Raw genomic sequence first — 12,215 nt, 5'->3', positions numbered from 1 at the left:
AATTTTAAACGAACTTGATTTTAGTGGTATAGATAGTTAACCAATGTATAGTTAAGTTGTTCTTTACTGAATAGAAAAATATAAAGCTTGAATCAAGCATATTTCATACATATTTGCAAATATGAATTATTTTGCTAGTATTTTCAAAATTTCTTATAATAACTATAAGTTGTAACTAATTAACTGAAATAATTATTTTTAAAAAAAGTTATTTTTTTAACATTTTTTTATTATTCATTTTCTATAAAATTTATTTAGTTAGATCCTCAGATGATAGAAAAATATCTAACTGCTGTACTTATGTGTTTTTCTGACCAATGTCATAATTATTTTATATAAAACCTGCCAACCAGAGGGGCAAAAAGATTTAAAGAAGCAACAGAGGTATTAACTTTCCCAAACCAAGCAATGTACTGTATGTTCCTATTCCAAACAGTTAACCAGTATACAGTTGTTATTGATTAAGTAAAAAAAAATCTATAATTTGGGTAAAGCACATTTTGCTTAATATATACATATTTCTTAAAATTTTCTAGATGGTGAATTATTTGCTACTGTTTTTTAATCTTGATAATAACCAGTGATATCTTTTAATTTCAAAGCCTAGTGTTTTCATGTTAAAAGTACAAAATATCCCTTTTAACAATTTGAAATTGCTAGAAGTATCAAAAGTGATATAATACAGTTGTTTTGTTTTAAAGATTTGCTGGCTGATTCTAAAGTTAAAAAAAAAAAAAACAACCTTTACTCTCCAGAAAGTAGTAATAAAGTTTTTTTCTTATTATTACTATCTGTAGAGTAAAGGTAGTTCTTTTTTCTGTGGGAACAGGTGTTTTAATTTAGCTTTCTTTTAGTCTTACTCTATTGTGAAAATAAAACATTTTGAGAATACAACCATTTCTCTTGAAGCAAACAAAACTGAGCCAACATACAATTAACATATACAATAGATTGGAAACACTTAACTTTGTTTTTTTTCACACTTAATCCTTACACCGATATCAGTGCACTCTCTGAAAAAAAAGAAAAAAAAAAGAGTTAAAACCTTTGCAATTCAGTTAGTATGAAACAGGTTAACAAAAGAGCAGAAGAAAGGAATGTACACCAGATTTGGTGATGTTTTTCCGGTACTTTTTTTTGGAATTTTGTCCTAAGAATTAAGATCTACTGTTGATATCTATATAATTAAAAGAGTAATGTGTGTGCAAGTATGGGAAGCTTTTTAAACTGCATTAAACTATGCACAAAAATTGAATTAGGATAAGGGAAGTATGCACAATGTAACCTTATGCATAAGGGAAGTGTGGGTGTAGACAGTAGTCCTATGCATTGGAAAGGGAAAGGTACTTAGGGAATTGATGTATTATTACTCAGAGCCCCATCTCAGACAGCAGCGTTTGTGTGTGAATTTCTTCATTTGTTTATAGATACTTACACTACGGGTTCCATCAGACAGTCGAGTAGAGACCTCAGAGAAATATAATTGAGTTTTAATACTTGCCTCCAATACCCAGGTTTTGAAAGCATTGCTAGATACGGTGTCTCTTACTAGATAAGTCAGTCAGTTTGTCATTTTTGATTGGATCATTCAGCTCAGAGTGTACTAGGCATGTTTTTAATGTTTGGTAAGTATCACATTTTGTGAAATATATTTAACCCATTTAGGTTTAATCTCACAGTGATTGAGATACCTCACACGGCCATCAGCTTCATTCAGAGCTCTACATACCTAACTTCATATGCGAGTAGTCTAGGCAGGTTACTTAACTGTAAGGACATAGGAGTGATCCTCATTGGTTTTAGATTATATAAATTTTGTGCATTCAAATACAAAATACCACAACTAAAAAATGGTTTTTCCCTGTAGTATTTCTTTAAAATAACAAAATGAAAAACTTAAATGATTTTGCCAATTTTAATTGAAACTACATCCTAGGTAGGAGGGATTGGTGAATTTTGAATGATGAGTGCTTTGAGTTTTCATTGTAAGTTATAGTACTGAATTCTTTCTTTCTGAATTAGCAGTGTAATTTTATGTGAAAATTAAGCATTTAAAAATTTCAAATACAGAAAATTGCATGAATTGTAAGCAAACATATTTGGATACAGAAACCAAGATAAAATTTCAACAAAATGAAAGCAGTATCTTTAGTTTTTAAATGAATAGTTACAGTTAAGCCTATATATTTGAATTTGCTTATCTCTTATTATGAGTATGACAAAGATTGCTTGGATTTTCTTAACTTTGTTTTTTTTTTTTTTTATAACCTAATGAACAATAATTTCAGCAAATAGTATTTCATTAAAATAATGTTGTGAACTATGCTTTTAAATATTTAGATGTTTGTATTTTTGACTAGAGAGAGTTTTAGAAGTGATGTGATGTAATGTGCATGCAATGTCTCGAACATTCAAATAAGTTGCACACAGAACTGCAATATACACTTATAAGCACCTTAAGATTGTTGTACAGTTCTTTGAATTAGTCAGTATACTTTTTTTAGGATACTGGAAGTTGTGTATATATATTAATTGACATCACAGTAAATTAGGCTTGGCTATGAAAATGCAATACAATCACGAATGTGAGAGAAGATTAAAAAGTATAAGTATGAAATGAAAGCAAGGTTATCTTGTAGCTCAAAGAAACTGGTCCTAAACACTGACAACATCTATATACTATTTCACTCACTAAATTTGCAAGAAATAATCTTTGTAGATATCATCAAAATTTTCAGGTCTTTTAGTCATATTTAAAATACTTAAAAGATTATAGAGCAATGTTAATACCAATCAAAACCCATGTGACCCAATCTAATAGCCACATTACACACTATGAAAAATGATAAGTTATTCATAAACATGTTAGGATTATTACAATAAAAAATAATAATAAAATTCACTGCTTAGTCCTAAAATGGAAATTATTGCTTTTTTAAAAAATCTTGGTACTTTATTAAACATGTTTGCCAAAAACTAATGGTTTTATTGAAGTACCACACAAATTATCTTTGTTTGATACAAACTTACCCCCCCCCCTTTTTTATGAAGAAAAGATGGAAAAATATAAATAACTTTATATTTAACAAAATCTAATGTTAGATTATAAAGAACTGTTTCATGGTTTGTAATACCAGAGCATTTTATGAATCCTGGGGCTTGGTATTTTAATGACTCAAATCTCAGGATCTTGGCCAAGATTCTAATTAAAAAAATTTTTCACATGCTAATTTGTCTTCATCAAAAGCAATCAAACTATCTGCACTCCTTATCTAACTTAAACGATTAAAAATAATGTGAAAACTGAAGATTGGTAAATCTAAATATTTGCACAAACAGCTTTGACATTAACATTTATCTTACCTTATTAGTGCTTGAATTGGATCACTTTTTTATTTACATCTGACTGCATCACCATCATCCCCCAAGAAGAGTTGATCAGTATTCAGAATGTAAGCAATTAAACGTGAGTACAGGTAGTCTTCTATTAACTTTTAATGAAGTTTAATTAAGAAACTGCATTAATTAAAATTTGGTTAAGTACTGCCCCCTGTCAGAAGAAAAAAAAAGGAGACATCAGTGACCCCTCTCTGGTCTGGAAATGGTTAGTACAATTCTGAACATCCTGGGTTCTCTTCAATAAATCCCTAGATTTGGGGAGACCCACTAGCATACAGGATCAATGGATCAGGTTTACAAATCCTAAATATTATATTCAGGTGAATTATGAAACACAAGGATTAAGCAAAACATACTTCGGGATATTTTTAAAAAAGTAATGAAAGAAAACCACATATGCATCTGGGGATTATGTATAATTTTGCATTTATTCAAGCTTTAAGGTACAGTCTCAATAACTTTGGCCAGGAAAAAAATCCTTAGTATAGATAGATAGTTACATACACATACAACAAGTTTTAGAACCTGATTTCCATGAAATTAACCAGCCATTTGTTTTACAGTTGTTAGTTGACAATTTATATACTTAATGTAATAAATATTCAATATACTGAAGTTCATTATCTCTGGATACATAAATATTGAAATCCTTTTTATCAAGGTTCCTACTTTTTCTCTTTATTCTTCTTTATAATTACAACATCACTTTCACAAACAATACACATTGGAAAACTGTTATCAAAGCATAAAATGAAACAATGGTTCTTGGCAGGATAAAAGAAACATCCTTACAATTTCAATTTTACACAGTTAAATAAAAGATTTAAAAGAGCATTTCTAGAGATAATTTACTTGTCTAAAATGGTTTTCCCAACTCATCTTCAAAACAGTGCTTTAACCTATGTTTTTTAACTCTACTACTACAGTTTAAACATCTTTGACGATGCTCACAAGTCACATGTATTTATGAGAGTTGTTGAATAAAACAAATACAATGTATTTTGTCCATTTAAGGTTGTTAATTATAATTGTGATACATGAAAATATTATTAGAGAAAACACAGTGCAACTTTCAGAGAAAAGATACAACTAACTTAAACATTGTATTCCACAAATATATTAACCTTTGATTAGAAAACACAAAAACTAGTATTTCTTTGAAGTGGATATTATTATAAGGTATTTTCAACTTACTAAACTTATCTTCTAATTATTCAGACTTGGGTAAATATATCAATATTTTTTCACATGACTTATGTCTGACATAAGTACAATTAAGTCACTGGTGTCAAACAGAAAAACAAGGATTAGACATAAAAACTATTATTAAAATTCACAACTGCAGCACTTTTTAAAATATATTTTGCTACTCCCCAATAAAAAAAGGAAAATGTTTTTAGTAACTCAAATGATTTAAAGGTACAAGTACATTAAATATATTAATTATTTTGTTACAATCTAATGTTTATTCTAATATTTCAATAAAGCTTGTATAGTGAAAAATGTATAGGAAAATTATTAATTAAACAAGAATTATATAAATACCATCTTTTGAGCATCAGCATGAACTCCCTCTTCAAGGCACTTTCAATTAAAATTAATCTACTATGTTATCACCAACCTTGATTAAGCAAAAAGCTAAGATAAAAAAGATAAAAAATTAAAAGATCATGAAGCTTCCAATTCATTCTATACTGTTAAAAAATTATTAATAACTTCATGGTCTTAATGACTGCATGCATAATAAACAACACTTACGGTAAACAAACAAAAAAGTAAAACAATGGGGAAAGAACCAATCAACACCACCTTAATAAATAATATTCCATAATTATTATTTTAAAACCAGAACCAGAGCTCACCACATTCCTCACATACAAATACAGCCAGGCTAGGACTGTAGGGTCCATGTGCTAGGAATAAAACCTGGTTTCCTGGTAGTGAGTATGCACTGAAAAAACCTACTCAATTAGCAAAAACAACAAACATCTGTTGTTTAAATCAAATGCAAAAATCATACCAATTCTGAGAAAAAATAAAAAATCATGGCTATATCTCCAGGGATAAAATTCATCCTAGAATCCCTGAATGGTCCAAGCCTGGATACAGCTGAAGCATTCTCTGGTTGAAACATTGAACAGTATCAAAAACTTTGACAATCTTGATATTTTATCATGTAATAAAACATGCACATATATATATATCTATTTAAACTCATCTAATGACAAAAGAAAATTCAAACAAATATGAAAAATCCTAGCTGAATCTGTTAATAGTACAAGAATAAAAAAACGAGGATTATTTCTAAGATAATTTACTGTTTCAAATCTTATCTTGTTTCTGTTATGAGCTGATGCAATAATTATATCAGGACAGTTACATGTGTACAAGTTTTCCTGCCAGTAGAACAGACTTTAAAAACTACATTAGCTTGGGTACAGGAAAATAATGTAATATTCTGTGATTTCAGTGCATGCACAGAATGATTAATTCTACATAAAAGTTATAAAAGTCTTGCCCTGAGAGCATCTCCAATTGACATGTGCTTAAAACAACTAACTTTATTAATTTCACTTACCTTTGAATAAAATCTAGTTTTATCTCTACACATTTTAAAGGAACTGTTCATTTTCATAATGAAAATATTTAAGAACATGCAATTCAATCTTTAATTTTACGTATAGTTGCTTAACACAAAACACAAAGATACATAAATAAAACGAAATTTAAGATAATAGCTTTATAAATACGTAAGAAAGGTTAATTCTAACATCAGAATAGACCTTAATAATAAACAAAAGTTAAACATTTACAGCTATACCAGAGTATCCTACATGTTATCACAGTACTAAGATTATAAGACTAAACTGTTTTTCTTTATTCAATAAAATTAATTTTAATTTTAGTTAATGTCAATATCAAACATATATTTACGTTCATTTACTGATGGCCAATATCAAAGAAGCTAGCTGCAGAAAAGTTGTTAAATTACTACACAAAATAAGCGTATCACAACTCTAACATAGCACCACATTTCATACAAGTTTTAATTTTCTTCTGTTCGATGCTAAATACTACTAATCTCTTAACTTACACAACATTTCACTAAACACAAATGTGAACAACTTTTGACCTTGTATAGTTCTGTCTAAAACAGTTTCGTGTGTAAAATAACAAATCTTTCAGATCATTCTTCCTGAACCAAACATACTTGTTTCACACACACATGCACACTGAAGCATTATATATCAATTATTTCTTCAAAATATTTATTTTAATTTTTCCTAATTAACAAATAAAAAAAAAGCAGTCGTACACAAGGAATTCCTTGTTGATTCCTTTAAGGCAAATATTGACAGGATAATTATCTGAACTACTGCTGTATTTAAGTGATTAGACAAAGCAGACTGCATTTAGAGAATGAAGAATACCAATAGCTCTAACTATTATAACCTTAAGACTAACTGCCATTTTATACCTCAGTTTCTTACAACTCTGATGTTTCAAGTTTACCACACTGCTTTTCTTCTATCTTGTTTTCAGGAGGTAACACCTCTTCTTTTGTCATCTGCATTACTTCTGACTTCTTTACTTCTTCATCTTTGCCTTCCATCTCCTGTATTTTTTGTTGAGTATTTTCTTGTAGTGTACATTCTTTTTCAGGTATTTCAACAGCCTTTCCCTCATTCACATCACTTTTACCCTGTTTTATACTCTCGTCATCAGGCTGTTGGATATCCATGGATAAAACCTTTTCAGCCTTTGAGGAAAGCTGTTCAACCTTCTCATTTCCAGCTGTATCACCCTCTTTTGATGAGGTAGACTTCTTTTCTGTGTCACCAGTTTTTTCAACAGCCTCAGTTTGTTTATCGGTTGATTCCTGACAAGTTTCTACTGGAGTTTTTTCTTGTATAATTACAGAAGTGTCTGGTGTTGTACTTGGTTGAGAATCTGTGACTATAAAGCTTCCTAAATCAGGACTTGAACCTTCATTACTTCTTTTTGGTTCCTGAAGTTCCTTTTTTGGTTCCTAATATAGATTTTATTTTCAGAATTAATTAGACATACAAACAAATAAATAAAAACAGTATTATTCTTAACATCTTTATCTTGTATAAGGTAATACATCTCTAACTGGAATTTTTATAGTACCTAACTCACAAAGATATACACCAGTGGTCGGCAACCTATAATCCGTGAGTCACCAAGTGACCCGTGGCAATGCTTTGGCTGACCCATCAAAAGTTGGCTTCATCATTGCAACCTGTGAGGGCTATGCGAGGGCAAATTTCTTGGCTATGTGAGAAGAACAAAAATATTAAAGGAAAGAAGGAAAAAGAGTCATGGTACCGAAAATTTTAGAATCAATTTTAGGGAAAAATATTCAAGCTGGTTGAACTGTCTGTGATAAAACTTTTGAACGTAATGCTTCAGGTGTACTGTGCTGCCAAGAGATTCTTTGCTTGTCTGGCAGAAAGTGCTGTGTGTGATATATTTTGGTGTTTTTGTAGGTTTTGAGGTGAGTATATGGCAAGTTATTTATATTTACCAGTAAGTAAGAGTTTCAGGCTATGTATAAGTGATGGTAGTGTTTTATTTGTAACAACAGAACAGACGTGAAGGCTAGATAAGTTGCTTCGTTTCTTTTTCTCTACCATCATGGCTGCAGGGTGATATCACCTCGCTACTCACATAGCTGAGACTGAACAAAGTGTAAAAATGTACCATGGAAGTCATTAAATTATGTGTTGCAAAATCAATCAAGAACTGTTTATTTTTTGTTGTTAAATGTATTTGGTAACTGAAACATCTTGTTTGTTTTTGAAAATATTTAATTTTATTTGCTTTATGTAAATAAACATATACATTTAAATACATGTACTGGTATTAAGAATCATATGATTATCACTGACCCAACACAATGCTAAATTTTTAAAAAATATATATAAAATTGACCCGTGATAAAAAAAGGTTGCTGACTACTGATATACACTAAGGAAAGGATACAGGAAATATTTCTAATAATGTGCCACTGAGCAGTCTCATAAAGATAATCTAAAATTTGGAACTTTCATAACAATATACTAAATATTACAATATTTACACTAATATAATATTACTAGTACCAAGAGGAAAAACGTCAACCTGAAATCTGAACATCATTGGTACACGAATGTGAATTACTTACTGCTCTAGGTTTGAAAAGGCCCATCCTAGGGAAGAGCGAAGTGGTTTAGTGTGCAGTCTGGTCGTAGGCACACTGTGGTTTACAAGGTACAGGGGAAGGAGAAGAAAAAGAAGAAAACTGATGTTTTTTGCAGCCCCTTTTCTTGACATCAAGGAAGGTTAGCTGACCTTTAGAGGCACTTTTGTACTTAGTGAAAGGCATTCCGTCTCTATCCCTTTGTCTGGGTTTGGCCAAAATCCTGGCATATGAGCCATCATATGCAATGTACAGGCCATCAGTTTTAACTGGACTCATCCCTACATAGAGATTGCTACTGTGCTCCCTGATAAACATACAACTTAGATGTTTTATGATGTTACAAAACACATGTTAAATCTGATAAGATTACCATCAGAGGTTGCACCATCTATTGATTTATATGCGTATTGGGCAATATTATACAATCTGTATTATTGCATATAATTTGGGCTGTAACTAACCTATCTTGGATTACTTGGGTCTCTAGGTTTGAAAGACACATCTTAGGGAGTAGTGAATTATTTTGGTGTGCAGGCTGGAAAAAGGAATACTGGGTTTATGAATTACAGCTGATGGAAAGGAAGAAAAATGACAAAGAAAATCAATGTTTTTCAGCCTGTTTTCTAGACATCAAAGAAGAATATCTGAACTTTAGAGGCAGTTTTATACTTAATCAGTGAAGTCCTTTCTGCTGTCCCTTGGGCTAAGGTTTGTCAATGTCCTAGCATAAATGCTACCGTGTTCAAAATTTACAGGCTGCCAATTTCAACCAGACTGTTCCCTACATAGGGATTGCTACCACACTCCCTGATATGGACTTGTTACTTAAGCTTATAACATTCACACTGGTAGAAATACTACTTATTGTTAGTATTTGTTAAATTTTGCAAGGAAATGTCACACTGATATTACACTTAGACAATTAACTTGATTAATCAATGTAATCGACAACTTGTGAGCATACATTACATTGATTAGAGTCACACAAAATAACTGATTAGTCAAATAATGGAAATTAGTGTTTCTACTTATTACTGTTTATAATTATTTCAACTATCCAAGAAATTTAAATATTGCCATTATGATTTCTCATTATTATTTTTGATTAATTCAAGGTTGTTCAGCTTAATGGATTAGTGCCACAACTCATAGAAATAATCAAGTAACCAAAACTTAGTGTTTCCAATTATTTCAACCATCCAAGTCTTATGTAAGAATAATCGACTAACTGAATATAATCCACTAATGAGCCGGATGTTTAATCAAAAAGCAACTTCCACTGATCACTCAGCTATTAACATTTATAACTGTCAGACTGATATAATATTACTGGTATTTATTACATTGATGTGCTATAAAAAATAAGTTGTCATACTGATATACTAATATTTATAGAACTACTAACTTTAAGTGGCACACTACAAAGAATAGAAAATGATATATAAATGCAGAAAATAACACATATTACTATTGTTTTTCAAAGCCCACTAAACAAGACAGATTTATTTTTAGAAAAAATATAGGCAACAGGATTATGACCAAATAAAATGTGAACAGAAATACATAAATAAGGAAATTATGAGAAAGAGGAAGAAAAAACGTTTTTGTCACGATTAGATACAAACTTGTTATTGAAAACAAATTAATGAAGGTAACTGATATAAAAAGAGCAATCAACACCATAACAGTAAGTAGTAACGTACAGGTGTGTGAACTAGAACAACGAGAAAAACACTAGGAAACTACTGTAATCAAATAATACACTCATCAAACATTAGCACCAGAACTTTTTGTAGCTATATATAATCATGGGAATTATTATAATAAGATAGAGATGGTTGTAACTTCTGTGATGATAAGCTGATACTTAACAATTAGAAACTTACGAGAGAAAATAAAACTTCAGACACAATAAGATACAAACACTAGGAATGCCTGAAATGGGGGGAAAAAACATGGGAAGCAATTAAGATATGGTAAAACGATTAAATTACCACAAAGGAACGTCAAAAATTAGAAAGATCATGCACTTGGAATTTCTATATGATCATAGCTTACTTGCGTCACTGCAGGCTCTGATGCTTCTTTACTAGAAGAGTCAATACTCTTCTCTGTAGTACCATCTGAACATGATAATTGTGTATCTGTACCTTTAACAGAAATAGCATCTTTAGAAAGAGTTTCCTTTTCTAATCCAACAGTTTGTACTTCTGTCTGAGGTTTGACTTCCTCCACTGTAGGTGGGACACTAGTTTGTTTATCACTGACTAGATCTTTCTGAACCTGTTCAGAAGCATTCAGGTCAGCAGTAACTGTTTGGTCACTTTCCTCTACAATAACCTTGGAAACTGGTACTTCTTCAGATCTTACAGTAATATCATCAGTTGTAGTCTTGGAAACTGGTAAATCAGTAGCTTTTGCACTGCTAGACTCCTCAGTGCATGGAACATTCTCATGACTTTTCTGAGATGTTGGAATAAGATCAGCTGTGTCAGAGGATGGCTGACTATGTTCTTCAGTTGGTACACTAGATTTCTCAGTTGGTTCTTGGTGAACTTCTTCAGGAATCTTTACAGAGGCTGGAAGTTCTGTAATCTGTTCAGTTGTCAGTGTTTGGTTGGATTCTTTAAGGCGAACCCCTTCGTCACCAGGTATTTTGCTAACTTCGTCAGAGGTTTTCTCAGAAGGTCCAGCTGTAGCAATATTCTGATCCATTAGAATTTGACCAGGTTCAGTAACAGATGCAACTTTCTCTGATAACACTTGTTCAAGTTCACCAGAGGTTTTATCAGTAACTGGACACTTAATCAGTACTTCAGCAGTTGGTACTTTATCAGTTTCTTGAAAAGATGGAACTTCCTTTTCTGGGAGTTTCTCAAGAACTTCAGTAATTTCTTTAGTAGTTGATGTTTTTCCAGAATCTGGTGAAACAGGAACTTTTTCTTCAGTTGGTGGTTCAGGTTTTGTTTCAGAAATGGGAACACTGGTTAAACTTTCAGCAGGACATACTTGGTCAGCTTCTTTATCTGAAACAGTTTCACTAATGACTTGACTAACTGGTATTTCAGGAACATTACTAGCAACTGCTTCTTGACTGGCTACTTCTTTAGTTGGTTTTTTTGAGTCAGTTCCTATAGCTTCTTCTACAACAGGTATTTCACAACTTTCCACAGGAGTTGTTGACACAATTTTAGGCTTCTCAGTTATAACTTCAGATGTTTTTGCAGTGTCTGATATTTCTTCACTTTTTTTTATTTCTTCTTGTTTTGGTTCAGATTCTGTAGGAGCTGTACAAACATCTTTATTCATATCTTGTTCCTTGACAGCTTCTTTGACAGTTTGGCTCATGGTATCTTTTACTTCCTCGACCTTCTGGAAACAAGAAGTATATAATCACATAACAATTACATTATAAATATTTTAGTATGTAAAAAACAAAATCTGCAATAATGTGTTTTATACATTATGTGAGTGAGTGAAAGTGTGTGTGTGTGTGTGTGTGTGTGTGTGTGTGTGTGTGTGTGTGTGTGTGTATGTATACACTACTACACACGAACGGTAACTAACAATAACTTAAATTTATTACTATTATTAATAAATTTAAATTGTT

The 12,215-nt window shown here is 31.2% G+C and overlaps 1 protein-coding gene across 7 annotated transcripts in view; it reads right to left on the bottom strand.

Moving 5' to 3' along the window:
* Positions 1 to 862: 862 nt before the first annotated feature.
* LOC106468514 (zonadhesin-like) overlaps positions 863 to 12,215 on the bottom strand; it is a 15,964-nt gene continuing 4,611 nt past the window's right edge. For 3 of the 7 annotated variants that reach the window (XM_022396848.1, XM_013928943.2, XM_013928946.2), the window contains 2 exons: positions 10,664 to 11,977; positions 3,799 to 7,429 (listed from right to left, as the gene is read on the bottom strand). In XM_022396848.1, coding sequence (XP_022252556.1) covers positions 6,887 to 7,429; positions 10,664 to 11,977 — 1,857 coding nt within the window. In that variant the 3' untranslated portion in view covers positions 3,799 to 6,886. Of the gene's footprint in view, positions 1,014 to 3,798; positions 7,430 to 10,663; positions 11,978 to 12,215 lie in introns of those variants that run through there. The other 4 variants (XM_022396850.1, XM_013928945.2, XM_022396851.1 and 1 more) reach the window with 2 other exon arrangements.

The sequence above is a fragment of the Limulus polyphemus genome, unplaced genomic scaffold (assembly GCF_000517525.1).
Source record: "Limulus polyphemus unplaced genomic scaffold, Limulus_polyphemus-2.1.2 Scaffold3034, whole genome shotgun sequence".
NCBI lineage: Eukaryota > Metazoa > Arthropoda > Merostomata > Xiphosura > Limulidae > Limulus > Limulus polyphemus.
This window is presented reverse-complemented; position numbering and strand designations above follow the sequence as displayed.